The sequence below is a fragment of the Salarias fasciatus genome, chromosome 8 (genome assembly GCF_902148845.1).
Source record: "Salarias fasciatus chromosome 8, fSalaFa1.1, whole genome shotgun sequence".
NCBI classification, from domain to species: Eukaryota; Metazoa; Chordata; class Actinopteri; order Blenniiformes; family Blenniidae; genus Salarias; species Salarias fasciatus.
In genome coordinates, this window is record NC_043752.1 from 17,455,921 (window position 1) to 17,482,734 (window position 26,814).

General features: G+C 43.4%; 3 protein-coding genes across 4 annotated transcripts; all 3 read left to right on the forward strand.

Moving 5' to 3' along the window:
• The first annotated feature begins 311 nt into the window (after nucleotides 1-311).
• On the forward strand, nucleotides 312-7,507 carry pdpk1b (3-phosphoinositide dependent protein kinase 1b). The gene is made up of 14 exons (XM_030098312.1): nucleotides 312-510; nucleotides 2,220-2,516; nucleotides 2,709-2,751; nucleotides 2,854-2,991; nucleotides 3,097-3,241; nucleotides 3,344-3,441; nucleotides 3,545-3,620; nucleotides 3,707-3,775; nucleotides 3,863-3,959; nucleotides 4,082-4,255; nucleotides 4,382-4,599; nucleotides 4,680-4,737; nucleotides 4,976-5,128; nucleotides 5,230-7,507. Exons 1-14 carry the CDS (start codon nucleotides 487-489, stop codon nucleotides 5,341-5,343), a joined length of 1,704 nt encoding a protein of 567 aa, XP_029954172.1. The 5' UTR covers nucleotides 312-486; the 3' UTR covers nucleotides 5,344-7,507.
• A 342-nt stretch (nucleotides 7,508-7,849) lies between these two features.
• On the forward strand, nucleotides 7,850-21,762 carry kctd5b (potassium channel tetramerization domain containing 5b). Of its 2 annotated transcripts, XM_030098349.1 has the most exons (7): nucleotides 7,850-8,212; nucleotides 14,235-14,343; nucleotides 14,508-14,599; nucleotides 14,691-14,786; nucleotides 15,039-15,143; nucleotides 16,852-16,977; nucleotides 18,394-21,762. In XM_030098349.1, the coding sequence occupies exons 1-7, from the start codon at nucleotides 8,003-8,005 to the stop codon at nucleotides 18,421-18,423; spliced, it is 768 nt and encodes a 255-aa protein (XP_029954209.1). In that variant the 5' UTR covers nucleotides 7,850-8,002; the 3' UTR covers nucleotides 18,424-21,762. The 2 variants fall into 2 exon arrangements, with proteins under 2 accessions (XP_029954209.1, XP_029954210.1); XM_030098350.1 differs by lacking the exon at nucleotides 15,039-15,143 and having other exon boundaries at nucleotides 8,003-8,212.
• Nucleotides 21,763-22,596: 834 nt separating this feature from the next.
• Nucleotides 22,597-26,802, forward strand: ube2ib (ubiquitin-conjugating enzyme E2Ib). Its single transcript, XM_030098358.1, has 7 exons — nucleotides 22,597-22,740; nucleotides 24,139-24,217; nucleotides 24,325-24,408; nucleotides 24,593-24,665; nucleotides 25,238-25,347; nucleotides 25,778-25,857; nucleotides 25,981-26,802. The coding sequence occupies exons 2-7, from the start codon at nucleotides 24,152-24,154 to the stop codon at nucleotides 26,042-26,044; spliced, it is 477 nt and encodes a 158-aa protein (XP_029954218.1). The 5' UTR covers nucleotides 22,597-22,740; nucleotides 24,139-24,151; the 3' UTR covers nucleotides 26,045-26,802.
• Nucleotides 26,803-26,814: the final 12 nt, after the last annotated feature.

The window sequence follows — 26,814 nt, forward strand, 5'->3', positions numbered from 1 at the left end:
GTAAATCATGCAAAGGGAAAATCTTACAAAGCACATTTAAGTTGCTTTATTTAGACTTGGGTGCTCCCAGAATCACTTCTGGTCAGAACATGTGCAGACATGAATTTTTAAATGAGGATTTACCAGATGTGATATAATAGATGATCTTAAAGTAAACAGATGAGTTGGACCTGTAGATGGGCCTCGCTGCGGTTCATCATTAGTCCACCAAAAAAAAAGAAAGAAAGAACCGTAAAGATAGTTGTTTGTGGGCCACGTTCAGCGCGGTGTGTGAATATGAAGCCTGCAGGCGGATCGGGGAGATGAAGTTAGTTGAGGAGGTTGTTAATGTGTCGAGGGGGCGGACACAGCGGGACTCTCCTCTGCTGTCCTGCGGTAACATTGTTGTGGAACGACGTCACAGCTCGAAAATGAAGGCGCAGAGGCAGCCATTACTGGAGCTTCTCTAATTATTTTATTCCAAATAAATACTCGCGGAAAACTCCCATGGCAAGAGCTACAAGTCAGCTGGTAAGCGTTGCAACTTTTACACGGATGTCGGTTCGAAGCCGGTTCTCGACACGTACAGTGTGGTAGCTGTGTGACAATAAATAGTTAGGTCGGGCCTTCATTGGAAGAGCTATGCTAGCCGCAAAAGATCGTCCAGCGGCGTTAGCATGCTAATGTTGGCTAACACAACACCCAATGTTTGTTAATTGCAGTTGTCCCACGCCTGATTTAATTCACCCTGAGAGGTGTCTCAAAAGGCTGGAATCCCATTTGATTATCACCGGTTCCTTTTGTTGGTTTTCGGAGATGTGTGAGTACTATTTGTTGACTAGTAAGTGTTGGCTAATGGTAGCAGAACAGGTTCGCGCTTTCGGGGCTAGCGTTAGCCGTGTTGCGTCCCACCTTTCGTCGGAGGAGAGTTTTTAAACATAACGTTGAGCTGCTCGGCTGTCAGCTCATTATTACTAGTTGAAGTCTGATATCCCTGCGCTGACTTTGAACACGGTTGAATGAGGTTTTGTGAAACGAGCTGGTGGTTTTGAAGTTACTTCTGCTACCTGGTTTTGCTAACGCTTGCTAATTGCCTTGGCTGTTAGCGTTAAGTTTGTAACTCGCTGTCAGCGACGGCCGGCACTGTTTGACAAGGCAGCGGCGGCTAGCGTTAGCCTGCTAGCTGGCGTTAGTTAGCAAAGAAAGTTTGCACAGGCCTGTTGTTACCAGAGTACTCGGGGTTAGGATAACATTAGCCGACGTTTTCCCACAACTGGAACATCGTTGACTAATGGTAATGGCTCAGAAAATAGCTATGTGGCTAGTTGGCAACCTTGCAATCAACTCCGGAATAGACAGCTAAATGGCCACACCTTGGTTTTGAATGAGAAGAAGCTAGGCCAACTGAAGTATCGTCAACTAAAGTGTGAGCCGAACAATATTCTGATTGTGACAGAAGTTCAAAAGCTATAAAGAATAAACAGCAGCTCGGCCGGGAAAGCGCAACCTGTCGCTGTCTTTGAATCTTCATCAGGCTGGTTTCTCCTTAAAATACTCCTTATGTATCGAAATGATCAGATAGTTGAGCGGATCTGCCACATAGCAGCTTTGGTTTTATTTACTTTGATCAAACTCTCGGTTTCGAAATCTGAATTTGGTCGTTGTCTTTTGACTGTGTTTTGAAGTTTACCGTAAATCGACTTGGTGGAAGGTGTGATCCAAACTGAACCTGCCATGTAATTTGATCGTGTACATACTAACAAGATGAGCAATTGCTGCTCTCACATGAAAGCAGTGACTTTGACTTAGTTTGAACCACTTGAACACAGGAATGTGGGAGCTCCAGGAGACTTTAACCATGACTGATTTACCTTTATTCTTTTAAATTAAATAACTATCAGACATTGGAAACTTCATTTCAGAACATTTCCCTGTAATATACCTTTTTTTTCTGAATGAAGAGAGGCAGATACTTCTTTTATTATATCATTTTGGAAACAGAAGTCCAGAGTTTTGATGTTCTTATAATTATACGCCTGTTTTATTCTTCTACAATCATACCAGGATATTAATAGTTTGCACAATGACAGAAAGCATCCTGTCATAATAGTATTTGAGTGCATTACAAGGTTCATGTGCACAGGTTTTTCTGTTTTATTATTGTTATTGAATGAACGGCAAACTATAATTGGATGAGGCAGCGAACTGTTAGTCACTCAATACTTCCTCTCTCGTTTCAGTATGATGTTGTGCCCATTCAGCCCAGCGTTGTCATCTGTTCCTGCTCGCATCCATCAATGGTAAGAAACCACCCTGACTCCTGCTCGCCACTTGCTATCCCAGGCGCAAGCAGCAGCCACTGCCCTAGCATGGAGGGCTCGGCCCCGGCCTCAGAGGCTCGCGCCGTCGGAGCGTCCGCCAGTGGCCAGGGCTCCGAGCTCCGCGCACAGCAAGCCGTCCAGGCCCCACAGCCACGCAAGAAGAAGCCAGAGGACTTCAAGTTTGGCAAAATCCTCGGAGAGGGCTCCTTCTCAACGGTACGTAACCCTCCGAATTCCACCCAGGTAGCTGTTGCTGCATGCTAGCATTCTTTTGATTAATGTGCTTGAATGAGTCATCTTCAGTTCATTTAAGGTGAATTGAAAATGGAGAGCCCAAAGAATCATTAAATCCTCTTCCAAGTTGGTAACATGCCATGTTCTGTTCTCTTCTAATGTTTTATGATTAAGGTTGTCCTGGCAAAAGAGCAAGTAACAGGGAAAGAGTATGCAAGTGAGTAATAATTTAACTCCTTTCACTTACAATCTATTCATACGGAAAACTTGCTCGGGATCCTTCGACTGATATGTTAACTCTTCTTTTCTCCACCTCCAGTTAAGATATTAGAGAAGCACCATATTATGAAGGAGAAGAAAGCCCAGTACGTGAAAAGAGAAAGGGATTTGATGTCAAATCTAGATCACCCATTCTTCGTCAAGCTCTACTTCACATTTCAAGATGACGAGAAGTTGTGTATCCTTTGTCTGGAAACTTTATCAAGTCATGTTGTTTATTAAAAATGTGTTTGTTGGGGAATTCCCCGTTTAAAACAGTTCTTCCTTAACTGACTTCTCTCAGATTTTGGTCTCAGCTACGCTAAAAATGGCGAGCTCCTGAAATACATTCGCAAAATTGGTTCATTTGATGAGACCTGCACGAGATTCTACTCCGCTGAAATAGTTTGTGCTCTAGAATACTTACACAATAAGGGGATAATACACAGGTACGGCCTCGTCTCATTCTCCTGTCAGTTTCTGTTTTCTGCAAATCTCAATATGTAAATGTTGAAAATCCTTTTTTTTCTCTCTCTCTCTCTCTCATTCAGAGACCTAAAACCAGAAAATATTCTTCTGAGTGAAGACATGCACATTCAGATCACAGATTTTGGGACGGCAAAACAGTTATCATCTGACAGTAAACAAGGTAATGATAGCCGTGCTGATCTTATTTGTTGGACTCGTATTTAAAAACACCAAATCAATATCTCTTAACCCCTCCCCCCCTTGTTTTTCTTCCTGTCTTGTAGCGAGAGCGAACTCGTTTGTGGGAACAGCGCAGTACGTTTCTCCAGAGCTGCTAACAGAGAAATCAGCCTGCAAGAGGTATAAAATGAGTTTTTTAGCTGACTCACCAGATGTTGATCTTTCCTTTGACTTCATGAGTTCTGCTCTCCCTTTCCCCTCTTCAGCTCGGACCTGTGGGCCTTGGGATGTATTATCTATCAGCTGGTGGCTGGTTTACCACCGTTCAGAGCTGCGTGAGTATACCGCGAGGACATCATTCACTTGAGATTTCCTCTTTTAGAAAGTTTTTCACGTTCTTTCTTTTCTCGTGTGTGACGTAGAAACGAGTACCTAATATTCCAGAAGATAATAAAGCTGGAGTACGAATTTCCAGAGAAATTCTTCCCCAAAGCCAAGGATCTTGTTGAACAGCTTTTGGTAGGTCACACACTGCAGCACATGTACGGTTCTGTATTATCTGGAGAGAAAGTGACCAGTTATATGCAGAGGTGGAGTTTTTTTCTTTCTTTCTGCTCAAAGACTTATCTCTTCCATTTCAGTCACTGGACCCTTCCAAGCGGCTCGGCTGTGAAGAGATGGGCGGGTACAACCCACTGAAACAACACCCATTCTTCGACAGCATCTCCTGGAGCAACCTCCACCTACAAACTCCCCCCAAACTCACGCCCTACCTGCCAGCCATGTCCGAAGACGACGAGGACTGCTACGGCAACGTGAGGGACTTCAGGAATCTGTAGCTCACTGATCAACCGTCAAGCAAATTCACATCTAAATATCACAGTGCTTTTGTTTGCTTGTTTGTTTGTTTGTGTCACCTCTACTTCTCATACGGCGGGCAGTACGACGACCTCCTGAGCCAGTTCAGCAACATGCAGGTGGCCCAGTCCAGCTCCTCACACTCCCTGTCGCCGCACGACTCCACGCCGCCGCAGAGGTCCAGCAGCAACATCGAGCAGTACATCCACGACCTGGACAACAACTCCTTCGAGCTGGACCTGCAGTTCACCGAGGAGGAGAAGCGGCTATTGCTGGACAAACAGACCTCTGGAAACCCCTGGTAAAGAAGCTGGAGCTCGTACATTTGATAGACACGCATTAGTTTGAGGATGTCGCTGACTCGCTGTTGTTCCTTCGCAGGCATCAGTTTGTGGAAAATAACCTGATCTTGAAAATGGGTCCAGTGGATAAACGGAAGGTGGGCACATTTACACTCATCAATAATGTGAACCTTTAATTTTTTTTAAGCCCTCCGTGTCATTGTGCGGCGCTGAGCTGGCTCCACAGAAGTGAATCCACTTCCCATGACATTGCTCTGACTGCTAGTTTCTAGGAGGAAGTGAAGGGGAATTCCCAGTGGTGGTGCGAGGCGGCGCTGGCCTCACAGCGCCCTCTGTTGGTGAACTGATAATTGAGACGTGTGCATTCCTGTGCAGGGTCTGTTTGCTCGACGGAGACAGCTGCTCCTCACTGAAGGACCACACCTGTACTATGTGGACCCTGTCAACAGGGTCCTGAAAGGGGAGATTCCTTGGTCCTTAGAGCTACGCCCCGAAGCCAAGAACTTCAAAACCTTCTTTGTTCACACGGTAGGCCACAACTCATCTCTGACCAGCAGCAACACCTTTTCATGTTTCCTCATTCCTTCACCTCTGACGTCGTCTTTTTCGTTTCCTGTGACATTTTGCAGCCTAACCGGACATATTATTTGATGGACCCCAGCGGAAACGCGGACAGATGGTGCAAGAAGATCCAGGAAGTGTGGAGAAAGATCTATCAAAGGCACCAAAACCCCGGCCTATAGGAGCACAGCTCATCCTGTGCCCACTTCTCTTTAGCTCCGAGGCCAATCACTGAGCAGAGTAACACCCTCTTTAGTGCCCTTCATCACCGCAATGTAAACAAACTCTTAGAGACGCTGGCATCTAGACCTTGTTTGTTATCCTGAGTAAAATCATGGGAAAAATACAACTTTGGATTCAGGGTTGCTTTGCTTGTTCTTTGTGCTCTCTGTGAGGCTTCTATTGCATTTTTTTTTCCCATGTATGAATGATAAGACTTCCACCATGCACATCTGCTTTTTGTACATTCTGCAAGGGGGAAGAGAAGGGCAAGCTTGTCTTATTGAATGACACAAGCTTGGGTACCCGCTAGGACTATCTCAAAACGCAAGGACTGGTTTCCTGCTTCAACGATAACTCAGAATCTAGCTGGTCTGAACCGGAGCCTGTCATGATATCTTCATTAAACCATATCCTAATCCTACATCTTACATGCAAGCAGTAGTCAAGCCCCACTTCCAGTGCATATACTCTAGAATTGTAACAGATGCTGTAAACCCATTCAGTCTCACTCAGATCCTGCATAAGGTTTTATTTTTTTTATATATTCTTTTTTTTTTTGTCGGAGCCCAAAAATTTCTACACATTCAAGTTTTGTTTTTGTTTTGTTTTTGTGTGTGTTTTGTTTTTTGGTTTCTTGGTACTTGCTTGTTGCAACCAGTTAAGGTCTCCACGTAACACGGCAGAGTGCCGGTCTGCAGTGAGACATGGGTCCGATCCAGTCTCTGTGTAAGTGTGAGCCTTCCATAGCCGTTACTGAGGATGTTTTGCTAACAGGGGGCGGGTAAACATGCCACTAGCTTGTACTTCCTAATCAGAACTTGCTTATCTTTCCTGCATGGCCAGTTTCGTAGCTCAGCCTTGTGCGCTTCTCTCTCCCAGGGCACTGGAGATATAGTTTATTCAAGTTTAAAGGTGGGTATTTTTGACTGCATTGGCAACCATAGCGAATATTATTGGATGATTTGGTTGTTCTGTACCATTCACTGGCTATTTCTTTGTGGTGTGAATTTTTTCGACTTTTTTTTTTTTTCCTTTTGGTGACCTAGTCACCTCATCCTCAGCACGTCCTTATTGAAAACAGAATCTTATGTGCTGACCACCCCATGCTGAACAGAAATCCTTCATCAACAGAGATATACACTCACACATAGATACACTATCATCCTCAGAAGCAATCACAGTAAAGCTGTTGTCCCTGGACAAGATGGCAGAACTGCCTCATCGGCCGATCGGCCCAATATTTTATTCTATTTTGTTTATTTTTTTGTTTTGTTTTTTTATTTCCTTCTCATTCATTCTGATGTTTGGCCCAATAGAAATTAAAGCGATTGATTTACCTTGTGCTCTTGTTTTAGCAATATGTATGATCATAATGCTTTTAATTTTGGACATAGTACCTTAAGGTCCTTTCCAAAGGTCCTCTTCCTTCAGCTGAGTCTGTGTGTGCAGTGTGTGACCGGGACCCTCCGGCCCAGGGCTCCATGTGGTTGGATGTCAGTTCAAAGGATATCTATTTGATCCAAATAACCGAAGAAATTGCTGTATCTGTCTATAAAGTCGAGGAGACGCCAGACAAGTGTTCCTCCTCTAGTTAGAAAAATAGTTTGAATCAAGGTGATGGCAGTCGGTTACATTGTGTATGGATTACTCTACCTGGCTTGTAACTGACTAGAACTGTGATGTACAGATGATGTATTATTAAAATCTGAAGCAAGTAATGCAATGATATTAGGATACAGTTTTTGTATTTTTATTCTTGTATAAGGTTATTTGATGGCTATTGTTTAGCCTATAGTTCATTCTGTGTTATTTAAATTCTAATATATGAATCATATTTGGATTGAAGTCATGTTCAGGGGCCATGTTGTGTATGTATTGAGATGTAAAGCCTTTGAATGTGAATAATTATTGTAAACTATAATATTTTACAGCTTTTTTTCTTACTATATCATACATTTTCTATTTGCTCAGTGATTTAATCATATTCTGATAATTTAATGAACCTGTTCATTCTCTCTCTGATTATTTGTGCGCTAGGTCAGTAGATGTTGAATGATGAATTTTCCACTTAATGCTTGGTAGTCCAGTGATTAAAGCATGTAGGGATTTAGGCATACAAATAAAGCCATGTGTCCTGTCTTCTGTTAACAAGCCAACAGTCATGGCAGCATTCAGTGGCAATGGCGTCTCACTATTTGCAGCATGTAAATAAAGTACCGGCCCATAATCCGCGTGTGTGTGAGTGTGTGTGTCCTGGAAATTAATTTGGAGAATACACCGAGCAGGCAGGTGTTGAATATTTGAAGACGGTATAAATAGTTCAATAAGATGTAGCTGGCGTGGTTCTGACAGGCTGGTCTCCTTCTCCATGTTGGAGAGGAGGAGGAGGAGGAAGAGGGCGGCCTCTCTCCTCTGGAATAATTTATGCAAGTGCTGGAGAGGCTCCGTCAGTAGGAGTGGCTGAGGAGCTGGCTGGCAGCCTGCTTTGCATGAATCGTGGACTCCCGAGCCGAGGCGAGCGGCTGCAGCTTCGATATTTCCTGCGAGCCGAGCCGAGCCGAGCCGAGCCGACCGAGGGCGGAGGAGGAGAGAGAGCGCGAGGGAGAGAGAGAGGGAGGGATGGCCGAGAACAGCTCCGACACCAGCGGCTCCGTCCACCGGAGGTGTTTGGCCCATTCTCCGGCGGACAGAAGCGTCGGGGCGTCGAAATGGATCCGACTGAACGTCGGGGGAACGTACTTCCTAACGACGAGGCAGACGCTGTGCCGGGATCCCAAATCATTTCTGTACAGACTGAGCCAAGCTGACCCCGAGCTCGACTCCGACAAGGTAACTGCTACAAGCTAGTGGAGTTCAGGCAACTCCGGCACAGCCGGGAGCCGCACGCACCTACAAACCACTGCATCAGGACGACAGCAGATTAAACTAGTAATAAACCCCGTATTGTCGTGTCTATTACTAGTCATAACATGTTTCTACCAACTCGGGTTTTTCTTTTGCGGCTAACTAGCATTAGCTTGCTAAGCTAACTAGATTCCGACAGTCACCACATGACATCCGATCTTTCTGCTAGCTCCTCTTGTTGTATCTATTTTTTTGTTTTTTTTTTTTTGTAAACGGGACTTTTGCTATTATAATGGAATAAACAGCGCGATGCGGTAGCTGACAGCTTTGGCAGGCTGTGTGCAGAAAACGTCAAGTCGCCCCAGTAGTTGGAAACTTTCCCCCATCCGAGGCCGTTTGCATTGCGTTGCAGTCAGAAGGTGTCAGATGTCAAACAGTGGCCGACTCATGTCTTTATTTACTCCGGTATTATTGAACTTTTATAGCGTCAGATACTATGGATGAGGCAGGTAAATATCGAATAAACTTCAGACCGCGATTCTCTATAAATTCTACTGGATGTTATCAGTCTTTGATCTAAGATCCATTTCATTGGGATCATGATTCTCAGTCATGTTCGTACTGCTGTTCTCTGGGTTTATAACTTCATTTGTATTTTTTTCTGCCACATTAGTCACTGGTAATAAATCCACAAGTCTATGCCAGGTGGAGTAAAGTATTGTTGACAACAGAGCACAGGACGAAGTCCTTCATTTCCTTGATTGACCCTCCAGAAACAGGCTTCTCCTTCCTGTTTGTTGCATTAACCAACATAGCCTGTGTACTTCAAGGCCCCCCCAGCACTGACCAACTCTATTTACTAACTGATTACACTGCGCTATGGTTTTCTTTGTTCATGTTACTGTCCCAGTGTCCATTGTTCGTGTCAACCTGCATGTTTTAATCCTCACCTCTGTCCCCCTCAAACCCCTCAAGCTAAGCTGAGACCATGGCTCATCTGGTATTTTCATGCAAATATCTTAATCACTGAATAATCAGCTTGCTTTTTTCTCAGTTTATCCTGCGTGAGCATCGGATCAGCCCATCTCAATCCTCCCGTCTTAAGAGTGCATCACACTCTCCATCCATCTCTTTTACAGCTCTCCAGCAGGATTTCCATATCGCTCCCCTTCCCGTGCACATCATGATTAGATCTCATATCGCTTGCATCTTCGTATGAAACCCTATATGTTGACACGATTTCACCTAATTTGTAAGTGAGCCATGAGCAATGCAATTTTTTTATGTATTTTTTTTTTTTTTTTTTTTGGTCACACAACTGTGCATGTGAGTAGGAAACCCGGCAGACTGACAGAGCTCTGCTTTTGGACGAGTGCAGTATTGTGTTTCGGAGCCAAGGAAATGAGTGGTTCAGTTCTCAGTCACGCAGGCTGACGTGCTTCAGCAGGACTCTTGAGGAGAACTGCATTATTCATGTTGTTGACTGGAGCTTGTTTTTGCACATTGGGGCGGACCAGAAAGAAAGTGCTGTCCCTTTTTAAAGCCATACCAGCAGGTATTCCTATATTTATCTATCATCTGCTTAAACTGATCCCCCAAGAATTGCCGATGCTAACCAGTGTTGTCCTGTTTGTGCAAGATTGACATTTCCAACTGACGTTGGCCCAATTGCTATCAGAAGTGGCTCTCGGTACATTTGCCTTGTCAGTGAGCCGAGAGACACACTTCAGTGGGGATCTATCCCTGTGGTGGACTCCTGCTTTCAAACTACTCAGCTCAGGGCCACTCAAGTAGAGACCAAGCTTTCCAGCTCTGAGAGCTGCATCAATTTTTCAAGCAACCCATCACAAAGGATCCTTGTTTTTTTTTTTTTTTTTTTTTTAAACATCTTATTCTTTTCATATTCATATCCATTTACTGCCTGAAGAATTTCTCTCTGCGGCATGCGGGAGAGAAATATGGCTGCATTTAATGCCAGATCCAGGTTGTACGTGATGCCTGAGCACACTGTGGGAAGCTATGTAAATATTTAACGGTGATACCAGCTCCTGCTGCACCGTCTTCTCACACTAAGTGCTCAATAGGACATTTCAGAAATGCTATTGACAGAATATGTGCAACTGAAGTCTTATTTGATTATCTTTGCTGGTGAAAAGTCAGACACCTGAACTGATAAATGCCTGGCTGTGCAGTAGATGAGAGTGCTCCCGGATGGTATTGTTCTTTGCACCAAAGTGAGTCACCACGACTAATCTTTCACCCTCGAGCTTTTTCTTCTTTTTTTTTTTTTTTTTCCTCTTTTACGCCACACAGTTCTTTCTCCAGAAAGCTCCAGGTTGCTGTGCCTTGCTGGTTTGCCAGCATGGCTGCCTCTCGCCGTGGCAGCACAGCTTTTAGGGGACTTCAAAGGAGCTGCTCATCACACGGTGCCAAAAAACACTCAGTCATGAATTGTTCTGCGGCAAGAAGCACTGATGGCGTTGCCTCGCAGAACTGAAAACTGAAGAGGCGAGAAGTTCCTCCCCGCCGTGCTGAAAGGTTGTAACTCGCATTCAAATGTCGGTGTCAGATATTTTGAAGCGTGAGAGAGTTTCACATAATAAAGCTGCGGTGTGTATTATTTAAAAGATGGAGGCCGCTCTGACTATGCCATTACTACTTGTACTCCGGAGGGACTCCTGGCTCCGACTCTACAAGGATCAGACTTCCACTTGGCTAAGTAGCCACAGTCATGTGACGCAGTAGATCTACTGCAACATCTTTAAGCCCGTTTTCTGCTGGGGGCTCCTACTGGGCTGGTCAACAGAGACGCATTCGATGTGTATGCTCTTTTTTTTTTTTTTTTTTTTTTTTTTTTTATCGTTGGACTGAGAAACCTGAGCTAATTTTACATGAGTGTGTGAATTGACTTCCCTTTTGGCTTCGTCTGCATTGCCTTCTCATTATTTGACAGTAATCACCTCGCTTATTTGGTATAAATCCACTGAAATCTTGCTCTAAGTGCCTCATCTTCACTCGGATCCCAAGTTTTCATGCACGCCCGCTGTTGTTGTCTCTCGCTTGACATGCAGCAGCTTGTTCTTTTTTGTTGTTGTTGAATTAAGGATTGACTTTCAGCATCAGTGTTTCTGCAGAAAGCCTTGTTGGACACCATGCGCTTGAAGGGTGGGTCACCGTGGTATTTCCTGTGGGGAGGATATGTATTGTGCCTAAGAGAAGAAAGATAAGGTTGATACAAAACACTTCCCTCTGCTCTGAAGCCTTATACCATCTGATTGTTTGTGTTTACTGAAATTTCAGCTTGTCTGTAGTTTGAATCTCGTCGTGGCCTGCTTTGCCTTCGCCATAGTTCCAGTTAGAATGCTTCCTTTCAGCATGTAGCCTGCAGGACATGGAGCAGACTGACCCATTCCTGCTGGGTGCTGTAGGTAGCGATGCTGCTCGTCAGTGTGTTTTGTCTGAATCATGTGGTCTCTGGTTAAAGTGGTTGCTCGCATTTTTATTTAATTAAGCATCAATAAAGCATGAATGAGCTCGGTCGCTTTTTGCTGCGAAGTAGAAATGTTCCCTCCCTGCTCGTATGTGTTCGCTTGATTTTGGCTCATCGTGACTGTGGCACTACTCCTAAATGGGAACTTTTTTTTTTTTTTTTCCAGACAGTTTTATAACTCAGTGAGTGTCTCACTGCAGTACATCCCAGCAGAAGCAGCAGCCGTCCTCCTGCTCCCTCGCTGTCCCCATCCCTCTGTTTGTTGCCCAGTGCTCCCCAGCCTGTGCCCCCAGAGACGCAGCCTTTTGTCTTTAATTAAAAACACTGTCCTCTTTGTGTTCGTGGACCCCCGTCGAAGCCCCCACGATCGTCTGTCTGAACTGGGTCAGCGTCACCCCAGGTCCCCCATTCATACATGTTCTCCCACAGGACCTGTGCAACTGGCTTAGTAATGCTGCAGCTCAGCCTGCAGCAGAATTTCACAAGGATAGACGTGTAAAGAACATGATCAGTGTCTTTAAATTCAGTCGACATCGGCAGGAGTTTGTTTCACCCTTCAGCTTTATTTACACCGGCCATTTGACCTTTTTAAAGCAGAAAGTTGAACTTGCACAGGTGGTGTCACAGAGCTGTAATTCAGCCTTTATTAATTGCGTGCAGCCGTCCACACTTCCTCCTTAATGAGGAAATATCTCATCATGTGGTTAACAGTGAATGTACTGCTCACGCCGTGCACATCGACGGCCTGCTGCGAGTGCTGGCGTTGGTTTGTGATATGCATCCTTACCTGTGAGCTTGTGAAGTTCAAACAGTCTCTCTTAGGTTTTTGTGGCAGAGTCCTCTTATTGGCTGGTTAAAGTGAGTCAGTCCATCACACTGCAAACTGGAAGAAACACTCGATCACACACACTCACAATCACGCCGAAAGCAGGTTTTAAGTCACCAATTAGCCTCAAATGCATGTTTTCGGATTATGCCACAAAACCAAATTACCCAATGGCAACATGCAGTTTGAATGGAGGCATTGTTGATTCAGTAATGTGCAGTTGTGCTTTGAGTCATTCTGATCCAGTAGAGAGAAGTCGTGGTCTCGCTCGAAGAGGTTTTGTTTTGCTTTGTTTTGTCAAGTATATAAAAAAAAAGCTCTTGAAGAAGAAGAACAGCTTATGGCAGTGTTGGATCGTCAAAGAAAAAAAAAACCCAAGTGTGTAAAGCAGAGTTGTCAAACCAGTCTTACTTGAGGGGCCACGTACACAGGCCTCTTTGATAGTGAGTGGGCTGGAGAGTAACCTGTAAAGGTAAACACTGAGTTTTTAAAGTCAGTTTCGGCCTCGACTGCCTCCTCCATGCAGGTCCATCCATACGTTTTTCTCAAACTACACCCACAGTAAAAGTGTAAGAAAGTGACACAGGGCACTGAGACTAGAATAGAGCTCCGCTGGGCTCCGGTGGAGTATTTTCGCTGTGAAAAAGAGGTCAACCTGCCAAGAGGGGCTTACCGATTCATTACCAAAAGGAACACACTGGGGCATTTTCTCATTATTGGAGAAGATTAATGCGTTTCGAGTTGAAGCCATCACTCCAGCCCAATCCGTGCACGTGTCTGTCAGGGAGGGCTTGTTTGTTTCCGGCCATGGCCTGAGGTGTGTGACAACATGGTTGTGTTCCTAAGTAAATAACATCACAAGTTGCATGAACCAGCACCGCCGCTAATTTGCCAGGATTGCTCCTGAAGCCGTATACTCACCCGACGCAGAGTCAAACATCCTGCAGCATTAGTACAAAATTTGCTTAGGGCCTCTCCTGTGTGCAGAGTATTTTACTAAATGTCGCGCATGGTTGAGTCACGAAATGTCACATTGTATTTAATAGCGTTTCCGTGTAAAGTTTCGCCGGACAGCTGCATCAACGGACTTTTCCGTTTGTGAGTGGGACCGGCGTTGTGACAGACAGACGAGGCTAATTGTTGGTTGTAAGCCAAGGTGCTCTCTCTCTCTCTCTCTCTCTCTCTCGGTCCCCTCGGTGAATTCAGCCTGCTGTTCCAAATCTTTTTCTGTTCTGCTCTAATTGTTTCATCCTCCTCTTCCCCACGAGACAAAGACAGTCTAATCGCAGTACTTACAGAAATAGGGGAACACCCAGCGGTTGTGAAGGAATCGGGATCAGACCCAGGGCCTGTGGGAATAGAGGAGTGATCTCCCTGGGCGGTTCTGTGTGTGGCTCCTCGTGCGCATGTCTTCTGAACCCACCGCCGTGGAGATGAGCCGCACAGGAGCTGACCTGATAATTCTCATCCCTTGGGTTTTGCTCCCCCGTGCACAGCGCCCAGCACACATTAGATTGCTATTGAGGCGCACACCCGAGCGCTCATTGATTGAGTTGCATTCAAAACCTTTCAGTCTATCGTCATATTCCAGAGTGAATAAGAGAAAAAAACAGAAGCATAATCGCAAGTTTAGGTTAGATCCAGAAGAAATCTACTTCATGTAATAATCTTCTCCTGTTTGTGCTTTTCAGGATGAAACTGGTGCCTATCTCATAGACAGAGATCCCACGTACTTTGGGCCAGTGCTGAACTACCTGAGGCATGGCAAACTGGTGCTCAACAGGGATTTGGCTGAAGAAGGTAATACCTCAGAACTTTTGTTTTTTCAAAAGCACATTTGCATATATTCCTGTGTTTATTAATAACTCAACGTCTAATCAACAGCAATCATTGAAGACTATAGTAAAAGTTAATAAAGTCCACAGGTTTTATTTGAAGTCCGCTTCCTGTCTCCCTGTTTGTAGGCGTGTTGGAAGAAGCCGAATTCTACAACATCACGTCATTAATAAAACTCATCAAGGACAAGATCAGGGAACGCGACTGCAAAACATCACAGGTACGCACAGCTCGGACAGATTCAGTCATGCTGATTTATACGGAAGTGATATTTTCCCGTGTTTCTCTCATGCGTCTGCTCTCCGCTGCAGGTTCCAGTGAAGCATGTGTACCGGGTGCTACAGTGTCAGGAGGAGGAGCTGACTCAGATGGTTTCTACCATGTCCGACGGCTGGAAGTTTGAACAGGTAAAGCTCCTCCTGCAGCGTCGCAGCAGCAGTCCTCCTTTCATGTGCTTCACCCACCCCGCTATGCTCACGTTGACCAGAAACTCCAATCCTCATTACTGGATATATATATATATTAAAAAAAAAAAAAAAAAAAAAAAAGGAGAAGAAGAAGAGGAGGAAAAAGAAGAATTCAAACAGTAAATCGCATTTTTCTCAATGTCCGCATACATGATCCGGGCGTCCCTTCTGTGCTCTGATTGGTTGTTGCAGCTTGTCAGTATAGGTTACGGGCGGGCCCACCAGTCAGAGTTTCTGCTGATTGTGTCAAGGGAGGTGAAGGGAGAGGAGTCTGCTTTGCCAAACAACAGCGGAGAGGTGTGTCCCACAAACTTCTGTCCATGGGCTGGTCACTGCATGGTCCCCATGTTGTCCATACACACACCCCGTCAGCCATTGTTTGTCTGGAGTAGACTGGTAGCTTTCAGTTGTTTTTCTGACTGTGTTGTTTTCAGTGTTTCATTCGTGCTGCCTGCTCACCAGTGAGGCTCAGACAGCCTGACACCTTCTGTTCCTCTCTGTGATTTTCTTTCATATCTTTTATTTTTATGCATTCACAGTTTGTACGCTTTGCTGGTTTTGCTTCGATGTGGCCCTTTGTTTGTTGGTTTGCTGTGTGTGTGTGGGGGGGGGGGGGGGTAAGATGTATATATGATATGTAAAAAATAAAAAGACAAAGAGAAATAAATAAAAATGCTATCATAGGCTGTGAACCATCAGAGAAAAAAAAATGCTTCCATCACTCTCTGCATCACATAAAAGCTGAACTTTCCAGGGAAAGTCATCTGGATACATGTAGCACCTCCACACGTGCAATCCGAGGGTAGCCAGTTGATATTATTGGGTGTTACAGAGCGACCGCTCCACAACAACAAGTCTGTGGCAGCAGCGGCTAATGAGGCGGTGCATGTCTGAACACGCACACCTGGGTACACATGGTATACATGTAGCCTGCAGTACACATGCAGCAAAGGCAAGGCAGGAACACAAAAGTGCCGTTTTGTTTCTGTTCTGCATGCTGTGGTTATTTATTTATTTATTTATTTACTTTGGGTTTGTTTTAAGGAAGGATCTCACTGGTACATTTCCCATCCATTTGTGTGTATTGTGGATTTTCAGCTAGACTGATGTGAAGAAACATTGTGTGCATTGTCAAAGGTGTAATGTGTAGGGATGGGGTTGTGATAGTATCGTTCCCAAATAATTAGGCAAGAGAAGCACTGGAGAAAAATTCAGCGTCATGCTGACAGACAAAACTTCATTCAGAGAGTGTAAAAATTGTTGAAAGTAAGTTGTTGTGTTTGGTTTGTGCTTAGCCGTGGACACTGCAGTTTTCAAAGCCTCAGTTTCACCTTTACTCTCCAGACAAGCCTGGTCCTGTCCAGTCACCGTTTCCCCGTAGATTTGAAACCAGCATGTTTGCTTCCTGTGGTCAATCCCTGCTCTTGTACTCTGTCAGTAACTTTGTACTAGGCAGTGTATTTCAGCTTATTTTTAAGTCACTTTTTCCATTTTGCACCACAGTTTTTGATTTTCTTAATTCAGTTTTTTTATTTATTTGTGATCCTGAATGATTTATTTTTGGTTCAGTGTCTGCTGGTCCTAAAAATACAGTTTGGTAATTTTTTAATAAGTATAATTATGTCAAATGACAGATTTTGGAGAGTGGAAACGGTTTGCTCATGCAGTTTGTAGGTGTGCTGCCTTCCCATTGCCCTCAGTGCATCGTATAATTATGTGTTCTGTGTCGTCTCCACCAAACGTGAGGTCAAGAATCCAGAGTTATTCTAGATTGTCCTGTTTAGTGGGATGTCTAATTAGCTCAGCTCCACAGCCGTGATTGACCTTTGCTCCTACTGAAGTTGCAGGACTCTCTCTCGCTCTAGTGTTTTGGACCTTTTGACCTCTTTTTCCATTTTTCGGGTCCCATTCCATTCATTTCCTTGTATTCCACCAAACGTTGTACCTGTGCTTCACCGCTCTAAAGCCACCTCTTCCCGTGTGCTCTTGCCTGTCGTCTCCTCAGCTGGTCAGCATCGGCTCCTCTTACAACTATGGAAACGAAGACCAAGCCGAGTTCCTGTGTGTAGTCTCCAAGGAGCTGCACAACCAGTCGTACGGGACGAACAGTGAGCCCAGTGAGAAGGCCAAGGTGAGTGTGTGGAGAGCCCCGTTGAGAACCGGTGAAAGATGGCCTGTGCCGCGAGTTTCTGAATGTGTTGCTTTTATGGACGTGCCTCAAGGGAGCGGAGAGCGCCTCGGGGTTAATATGAGGAATCCTCATGAAGGAGCACTTTGTGGACATGGGGCTCATCGGTCGGGGGAAATAACTCCCAGAAACGAGACATTCAGGAAAAGAGGAGGGGGACTTTCTTTTTTTCTTTTTTCTTCTGTTACTTATATTTATGGCATCACATTGTTTTACATCTGTTATTAAAAACTGACCTCGGCAAACTTGTTTTCCACCTTCTTCTCCTCTCCAGTGCTCTTTAACACCTTCATCCAGTCTCATTATTTTACGACATGCCTTTCTTGTCTTCTTCTGTGCTGTCTGCATGCTGCATGTTGCTCAGAGCGAGGACGAAGAGACGGATTATGAAATGAATGACTCTGATTAGGGCTGAGCACTTGTGACTCACCGGTGAGCACCCAACTGCTCGTAGTCCCTCCAACGCTCCCTGTAGTGTGTCCTCCTTCCTCTTCCATTCCCGTTGATGCATTTAAAAATGTAAAGTTCCCATTTGCTTTCAAAGACATCAGGATCCAGTATCAAGGACTGATTTCAGACTCCTCAGAAAAGTGATCATCAAGATATATCTTTGTTCACAAAATACAAATTGGCACTCGATAACCTGTTTGATTGGAGTCCAGGAGCCTTTTTAGCTCAAACCTGTGTTTTATTGCTGTCACACCTGCCGGCGAGGCGGTCCTGCAGCCACTGAGTGTGTATGTGAAGTGTTCACAGCTACCCTACGACAGCTAAAAATAGCAGATGTGAAGCAAAGATCAGAAAGTGGGAAAAAAAAAAAAAAAAAAATCAGCTCTCGCAGTTTCAGAGAAAATATCTTCATTCATCCCACAGTGCATCAAAATTAAACCCAGCACTCAGCAGGATTGAAATCCTAATCCATAATTCTCCATTAATTTCTCAGATTCAGTGGAAATCACCCTCCATCATTTTCTCTCTCTTGTATGTGTGTGTTGGGGTGTGTGTGTGTGGCCTGAGACACACACTGACTGTGCACCGTGTGCACTGGGGGTCTGGAAAGGTGGCAGATAGTGCAGCAGCGTGTCTTCCCGGTGTCACGGCTGACCCCTCCTGTCATGCGTAGTGTTTTTAGCAGAGCCTGGATAATGTCTGCTGTCACTCCTCCAGCCTCTCCCCAGTCTCCACCCTCCCGCCGTGTCCTTTTCAGCCGCCCTGCAGGCTAAATGTGTCAATACCGGAACAAGAATGCGTACTTTAAGGAAATAAGCCGCAGCAGGCTGTCAGGTTTTGTGCACTGAACTGCCTCTCAGCTGCGTGATGAGTTTTGTTGTTTATTGTGTGTGTTTTCTCTTCCTGCAGATCCTCCAGGAGAGGGGCTCCCGCATGTGAACAGGACTCAGTATTATGAGCTCCAGGTGTTAAGATGCAAACATATCATCTTTGTAGAAGATCGTTTGGCACAGTGGAGATTTTAAAGGGGGGGTGTGCATTTCTTTAACGTTTGTTTATTTTCCCTCCACCTTTTTTGTTTTTATTTCTCAATGTAAATAAGTCTGTTTACTGACAATTTGTGCCTGTACATTTAAACTGGACCTTTATTTTTTTTTTTTCCGAATCAGCGGCGATTTTGTTTTTTCTAACTTAAAGTGAGGAACTGTAATCTTCAAATGTTTTGTGCTATGAGATACGGCCGACATCATTTAAGGCCAACGATTCACTCAGGGTCATCTGATGAGTTAATCCTTATATCCTCCAACTCAAGGGTCTAGTAAGGGATCAGCACGGTCTTCATCACTCCGAGTATCAAACATGTCATTCTTCACAGATATTAAGAAGGGAATTGTGCTCTTACTCGGCACATGTTAAAGAGTCAGGCTATCCGATACAACCCCCCACCTCCACCGCCCCCAAAAAAACATACGGAACGCATCCAAAGATTTCAGTTTTACTGAGATTTGTGATCATGAGGATCTCGACTACAACCACACGTTATTATATTTTTCAAGATGTTTCAGCAATCGTTTCCATCTGAGAATCGTGTTTCCCAGTGAATATTGAATCAGCGAGATCAACTACAGTCGGAGTACAAGGAAATCTTTAGTGTCACTGTGATTTGATTGATTTTAACGGGCATTAGATATCAAAACTAACAAGTATCTCTTCTTGTGTTAAAGGTTGTTCGCCTAAAGCAACATTTGCAACAAATATCTACCCCAATTTGTGTGTTTTGTTTTGTTTTTCACCCCCAAAACTACTGAAAGTACAATAAAAAATGTGACAGGATGGATTGAAATATCTGGTAAGTTACAAGTCTGGAACTGTAACTGATGCAGTTTTGCACAAAAACTTTGTCAATTACTCTCTATTACATTTCTAATAACTTCCAGTCCTGAGACTCATAGTTTGACCCTCCACTTGTTATAAAGCAAAATAAATCATGTCAAGAAGTAAACTTTCACATCCCTGTGCTGTAGTGTTGGTCAGAAAAGACATTAAAAAAGTAGCTGTGTCTCCAGACAAGGATTTGTAGTCGTGATCAAAACCAAAATGTTCCTCTGAAGTGAGTTTACAGAACATTCCTTCAGTTTTCTCAGCTTCCAATTTGTGACGTCCTCATGTTCAAAAATCTGAAGTTAACTGCCCAGAAAACATCAACTCTTTGAAATGTGAATTTTGTCATACAGTAACATTTTTTTTTTAAACGTCCTCCATCACTGCCCTGTTTCTTTTTTTGAAAAGCCGTCCTTAAGACAGTTTTTTTTTCCTCCCCACAGACATCTGAGTTCTCTTTAATTCTTTTACTTCTTACGTTTGAGGGATTTTTTTTTTTTCTTCTTCTTGGTCTTGATCTTGTCATTTGAGGGAGGAAGTATTTGGTTTTTCTTGGACTGGAACTGTTGATTTAAAAGAGGCGGTGAAGGACTTTCTGTTCATATCAAATGACTAAATAAAAAAAAAGAGGATTCTGTTTTCATGTAAATAATCCAAATCCAATATTAATATTTAACTCTTACGAAAACTGCACGTTTTGTACACTGTATAGAAAACACAGCTTTCAGATGGAAGTTGTTTATACTGGATCTTTGAAAACGAGAAACTCTTGACAATGTTAACTTCTTGTTTTGCATTGTTTGTACAGGACCAGAGATTTCTGAGCTGCGGTTTGAGAGAAACAGCTGAATGCTGAATACGGTGTCTTTCACTGAGAACATGCCTGGAACATGTTTTGATAAACCAATAACAAAGCTATACTTGGCTGGCTATGAAGTTGACTGTTACATTATTAATTAAAAAAAAAAAAAGAAGAAAAGACCTGTATTTTTTTTTTCTCTTTTGCAGTGCAGATAGATTCTTCCTAGCATTTTGAATTGTGTAGATTTTGTACACAGCATTACAAGCACTACAGTGGGAAACACTGTGCACATTGCTTACAGCCTGTAATGTCTTAGATGTAAATACATTTTAGAACACTTTTTTTTTTTCTAAAGAAAAAGTAGACCTTTGTTTTCAGGTTTGATGTGTGGTTTTGATAGGTTGAATATTTCATTCACAAATAATCATTTAGTGTTGCCTTTTTTTCCCAGTGACCAAAATCCAATGTCTTATGTGTATTGTACACATCGATCTTAGTGTCAGGGATGAGTAAAACTTTTTCTTAATGCTGGCACACAGTTTGTATATAGAGACTTGTTATTGACACACAAATCTCCATTTACTCACATGTACACACATATACACTTGACTAAAACAGTTTTTATATTGTTGGAGAAACAAGTATGGATGCATGTTTTTGAACTCGACACATTTATAGCTATATCACTCAGATATACAAACACACACACACACACACACCACATACACAAGGGCTTTCAAAGTGCAAAAGTGGAGATGTGCGAAGAGGTTTAATCAGAGTAGATTGGGTTTCCTGCCAGAGCTAGGCTATGTTTACATTTGCTATAGTATTCTGAAGCCTTCCAATTATGTACTGTCTTGCACTCCCTCACACATTAACCTACTGTGTGTGACTGCACCGATGGCAACTAGCACTCCCCACGAGCTGATAACGACACCAACATCTTGACTGACTTTTAATATCTTTCATTTCTAACAGCCGATGCTTGAGCGTTGCAGACAATCTCGCTTCCCGATTTTTGATGGCCGCAATACTCACTTTTATAATAGGACTAACCTACCTTTGTTGGCTCAGAGCTAAGATTTATTTGAATAATCTTTCGAGATTCTTTTTTTGTGATATAAAGTGTTATTTGTGATTTACTTGCCTGGTTCAGTTGTAACCTTGTTTGACATTCTCTGGTCTGAGGTGTTTTAACCCCTCTAGTTTTAGCAGCTACGTTACATTTTACTGCCCCTCACAAGCTGGTTGTCTGGTCGATTATCTGGCACTGATGATCTTTTATGTGATGGACAAGCGTATCTAATCTGTAGCCTAATACTTTTAAGTGCCCAGTTTGTTTCTACATTTGAGTCATTCAACCACAGACCACTGTAATGCATGATTGATGATGATCACACTTGTAATCAGAGGGAATGAATGTGTCATTTTTCCTCAATCTAACAATTACATTAATAAGGTTCTCATATCACTACATAGATCACTTCTATATGATCTTATGCAATGTTTAAAATGTACAAACTAAGTATGATGGTTAAGGGGATAGATCTAAATGGTCTTGCATAAGGTAAACCCAATAAAAATGTTGTCATTCATCTCTGTGTGCATTTATTTTGGACTCACCGTTTGGTTGCCAGATGTCACCTTTCTTTTGTATTTTTACCCGATATCTTTAAAGCTGAACTTCGAGTAATTATTAAATAAAAAACGCCTTGGCAAATGTTATGTAGAGTGAACTAAAGCAGAAATGACCAACGTGATATTTGATAAACAGCGTCCTCGTGTGTTGCCGCCGCCAAACTTGTTTCAATAACTGAGTAGTCTAAAGTAATGCCTGTTTAAAAGTTGACGAGGATTTATTTATTTATTTTTATCATTAATCAGTTTTTTCTCTCTAGTAGCCCGTGTCCAGACATATATGACTTGCAGACAAGTATGTTATTGCCGGTCGGCAGACACCGATTTATAATTTTGCACAAAACCTTATTTGATATGTTGGGCACGATTGGGTTAAGGGTTTTTAGCCCCCTGGTCAAAGATGATACACAAGAAAAGATATATCAGTCTGTTGTACTTCGCTCTCCATGGCTGGAAACAGAGTTACTTTTAAAGTATTTATACCATTCATACAAACCGTAAACGAACAGAAGCATTTTGTCTATGTACTTATTGACTTTCAGAACGACCCCGTCTTATTTTTAATTCTATTTGTTAAGACGTAACAGATGTTCACCGCAAGGAACTGCCTCAGAGTGAAAATCATATCAACCATCGCCTACAATGTTTATTTGGACAACGGGAGTGGATAAATTACACAGTTTATTCATTTGTTCACTCTAATGACTAGTTTGGAGCATAAACGCCGTTTCACAGGTAACTGCGCAGTCGGAGCTTCCTACGTGCTTTTAAGCAAAGGCGGAAGTGCGGGAGGGGGATGCATCTCGCTTCGCTGCGTCTGGCTCGGATCGGAGCGGGCGGTTTTTCAGGAGGGAAACTTTACAAGGTTTAACGGGATTTGTGCACGATTAATTCATTTCGCTTAATTACCAGCGACAGTGCAGCCATACTGAAAGGTAGGAGAACGCCGCGATCGCGGAGACCCAAAAATTTGTCGCGTATTGCAATATTTTTACCCGCTTCAGTTTGCGCCATTTTCGCTAGTTTGGTAATGCATAAATGTGCGCCTTTTAGCTCTGCCGTTCTTTGTCTCTGCGCTTTAATGGTCTGGGGGATTCATAATTCCTGCCAAATGTTTCACATCTCTGATTGTTGATCCACGAGAGAAATCATTAAGACTCGGGCGAAATCTACCACTTCTCCCATTCGAAATTGTGTCCAAATCAAGTGCAATTGCGCATTTTAGTGCTGCACCAGGCCGTGGCGGACGCTAACAGCGCCAGCGCCTGTTTGGCTCGAGCAGCGTTCTGGCGCACATGAGTTAGCGCGTCGAGCTAACCGGGTAGCTCGCTTAACAAGTAGCACGGACTTAGATGAGCTATCACTCTGACAACAAGTTCTCCCCGAAGCTTCTGGAACATTTAAGGGACAAACTGGGCTGAGGTGAGGTGCGCGGGGCCACATTTCGATTTGAAAGCGGGCGGGTAAACGACAGGAAAGCATTTTTCCGCGGACCTGGATCACCACCGGTTAGCTTGGCTAGCTCTCTTTAGCTTCCCAGACGTGTTGTGTTCAGAGCAGATATATCCTCAAAGGCGGAAGCAAATTGTTTTGAAATCGCACAGTTCGTGATCCATCTGCTTCCTCTTCAGTAGCCAGACACTTAGCGGGTAGTTGTATGTTGCTGCTGGTGATCAGTAGCATTAGTTGGCTGCTGCTGCCTTTTAGCGCTCTGTTGCTATAGAGATCCTTTCAATGGACATTCCTTTGGAGCCTCTTAATTAGAAACCACAATCAGCCACCTCTCTATTTACCTTACAGTTTAATCCCACATCAGAATCACGGCTGCTCTCTAAATAGTTTGCGTAAATTATTCCTTATAAATCGGTGCAGAAATTCCCTGTTTCCAGACATGTGTAGAAATAACCATCAATCAAACTGTAAGTGTGATGTTAGGATGTGAACTTTAATGAAGTTAGGTAATGTTTAATGTGTTTCACACTTAAATAAAGCCAGCCTTCTTTGGTCAGAAGTTGTCTGGCATCATGCAGTGAGGTTACAGTTTGGCCTCCAAACAGTAATTAAAGATGGACTGATTCACGTCTTGTTCCAAGCTATGAATGGAAATAGATCAATGTGTAAAGCCATTTAATCTGAAGTCTAAAGAACGCTCTGAAACGATTACAAATGCTTATCCTGACACTTTTTAGGCACAAATGAAACTGTCTTCATCATAATCAATCTCCAGCTTCATTAAATTAAAATTAACAAATTCAGAATGTACCAGAAGAATATATTTGATGAGTTTGTCCTGTGTTGCCATCACAATATTCAAGCTGTACTCTTCGTTGCAGGAGTCCACACATCATGTCAGGCATTGCATTGAGCCGTCTTGCCCAGGAGCGCAAGGCTTGGCGGAAGGACCATCCTTTTGTAAGTAGCATCTCAGCAAATCCACTTGTTGGCCTTTCTCAGTTTAACGTTGCCTCGAGCTTTCATTAGTTTTTTTGACTAAATGCCGGTATTTGAACTGTTCACAGGGATTTGTTGCTGTACCTACGAAAAACCCCGATGGAACCATGAATCTCATGAATTGGGAATGCGCTATTCCTGGAAAAAAGGGGGTAATGCTTCTCATGAACTATTTACTTTGCATATTAAGTACAGAAATGAAAACCTAGGCACTATCTCATGAAGGAAATCAATTAGGTCTGGAATGTTGTTATTAATATAACTCCACAGGTTTCATGTGGATGTGTTTAAAAATGCCCGCTGTGAGTATAACCGTGTAATGACGTGTTTTTACAGACTCCGTGGGAAGGAGGCCTGTTCAAACTGCGCATGTTGTTCAAAGACGACTATCCGTCTTCACCTCCGAAATGTGAGTTACTGGATCAAACGTGTTGAGTGTGAACTGATCCAGATGATAGTGATCTGTTAGAGTGCTTAGATTATTTAGTTCAAGAGATTCAGTGCAAGGTGTTTTGTTGTGGTTTTTTCCCAAATATGACAGTCCATCAAAGGTAATTTAATGTTTTCTTATTTCTTGTGAGTTTAATAACAGTCCTTGAGCGTGCACAGGCACAGACACACTTAACACACTTCTGTGAAGGTTTAGTCTGAAGCTGCATGACGCAGTGTCTCATTTGAATCACGGAGTAAAACGGCTTTATTCAACCTGTGGACGCATCGTTTTGATGAAGACGAGCGTAGCTCCAGACCAGCAGTAACCAGAGTTTTAACATTAACGCTGAACCCTGGGATCTGCCCGACATCTCGTGGTTAAATAACAGATACAAACCCCGTCTCCAGACGTCTGATGAGATGTTAGATTTGATGTGGTGTCGGCGTTGGTGTGACCAACACCAGCTGCTCCGTCCGGCTCGGTCAAAGCCGAACGCCGCTCATGTGGTCTGAAGCACGGTTTTCACTCAGTGTTTCCTTCTGTTTCAGGTAAATTTGAGCCCCCACTCTTCCATCCAAACGTGTATCCATCAGGCACAGTATGCCTATCTATTCTAGAGGAGGACAAGGACTGGAGACCAGCTATCACAATAAAGCAGGTTTGGACTAGGAGCCGCTCGTAGCACTACACTTGAACTCACCTTGAAGACCATCTCTTAAAGTTTCACTCCTGTTACCTCCTAACTACTTAAATATGTATATTTTATTTCACTTTTCATCCTGTGCTGTTTTACCTGGTTTTCAGTGTCGCCTTCGCTTGGTTTCATTTTGATAAAAAATTTGAATAATCCCCAGTTTCCCCTTTCAGATGGGTTTTCCCTCGAGTTTTTACGAATCCGATTCTGCTTGATGATTTGGTGCTTTTATCCATACTCACTTAGAAAAATGCACGAGTGGTCTTTAATTTAACATTAACAGTATCAGCATTAGCAGGTTTCACAATGAACCTCTGGATCTTTGCAGAATTGTTTAAAATCATTTGAAGAAATGTTGACTGACGAACTTTCTGTTGGCTGATCGATCCTCCAGATCTTATTAGGTATCCAGGAACTCCTAAATGAGCCAAATATCCAGGATCCAGCCCAAGCAGAGGCTTACACGATCTACTGGTGAGACGCTTTCCTTCCTTGGTTTTCCATATATTTGGTAGAAGCTATTCACTGTAGTCTTTAAATAGAAACTTGTGGAAGATCCAAGGACGCCATAGTAACTATTTTTAAATCCCTTTTCAGCCAAAACAGAGTAGAATATGAAAAAAGAGTTCGAGCACAAGCCAAAAAGTTCTCCCCCTCGTAAGGCGGGGGCCGGCTCCGCTGCGGCAGAAGGAATGGGTTTAACAAGAATCACCTCCCCACTCGGTCTCTCAATGAATGTGCTCCTCTCACATCGGGACTCGCTTAAAGACTTCTATTTAAACTCCACACATTCTGTGCCATCCGCTCCCCTCCAACTTTATTTTTTTATTTGTATTTTTCCTCCTCCTCCTCCTCCTCCTCCTCCTTCCCCCACTTAATTGCCGGTTGGCGCGTTTTGCCGAGAGGGGACGGGCGCCCGAGCGCCCCGGCCGTTTCTTTTAAAACATTTAATTGTCTTATGTGGTGCAAAAGGACTCCGCTCGGTACCGGTCTCATCCGCGCCACGCAAGCAGGCTGTCTTCAATGTTCAAGGAAAGAAGTGTCACGTTTTATTTTGCTCCCTCACAGGGTCTGTTCCTTTGTCCCCCCCCCCTCTCTCCTCCCCATCTCTTTATTTTTCCATAAATTTAATGTAAAATTAGCTTATTTCATTGTCAGTATTTCAACTGCTGTATAATGAATGGCACTTTTATACTGTTGTATCTCACTAGTGTCTCTAGATTGTCCTGTCTAATTCTTTCCCAGGTTTTCTATTCAGCATGCTGTAATATACCATAGATTATGCTGCCTTGGCTGTCATTTTGTTATTCAGAGTGTTTGCTATGGAATAAATAAAAATGGCCACAGTGACTGAGGCAGGTAGGCTTACTTCTGTATCAGACTTTAAGGTTATATGGTGCTTTGTTCATGTATGTGTTGGCTTAATAATAA

What these genes read in the sequence shown, in the direction of transcription:
- pdpk1b (XM_030098312.1), top strand. Translation starts at nt 487, where the DNA reads ATGGCAAGAGCTACAAGTCAGCTG. An exon ending in CAAGAGCTACAAGTCAGCTG is followed by an intron (nt 511 to 2,219) that starts GTAAGCGTTGCA and finishes CTCTCGTTTCAG; the next exon opens with TATGATGTTGTGCCCATTCA. An exon ending in AAACCTTCTTTGTTCACACG is followed by an intron (nt 5,129 to 5,229) that starts GTAGGCCACAAC and finishes GACATTTTGCAG; the next exon opens with CCTAACCGGACATATTATTT.
- kctd5b (XM_030098349.1), top strand. Translation starts at nt 8,003, where the DNA reads ATGGCCGAGAACAGCTCCGACACCAGCGGCTCCGTCCACCGGAGGTGT. An exon ending in ACGGCTGGAAGTTTGAACAG is followed by an intron (nt 14,787 to 15,038) that starts GTAAAGCTCCTC and finishes TGGTTGTTGCAG; the next exon opens with CTTGTCAGTATAGGTTACGG. An exon ending in TGCCAAACAACAGCGGAGAG is followed by an intron (nt 15,144 to 16,851) that starts GTGTGTCCCACA and finishes TCGTCTCCTCAG; the next exon opens with CTGGTCAGCATCGGCTCCTC.
- ube2ib (XM_030098358.1), top strand. Translation starts at nt 24,152, where the DNA reads ATGTCAGGCATTGCATTGAGCCGTCTTGCCCAGGAGCGCAAGGCTTGG. An exon ending in GGCGGAAGGACCATCCTTTT is followed by an intron (nt 24,218 to 24,324) that starts GTAAGTAGCATC and finishes AACTGTTCACAG; the next exon opens with GGATTTGTTGCTGTACCTAC. An exon ending in GAGGCTTACACGATCTACTG is followed by an intron (nt 25,858 to 25,980) that starts GTGAGACGCTTT and finishes ATCCCTTTTCAG; the next exon opens with CCAAAACAGAGTAGAATATG.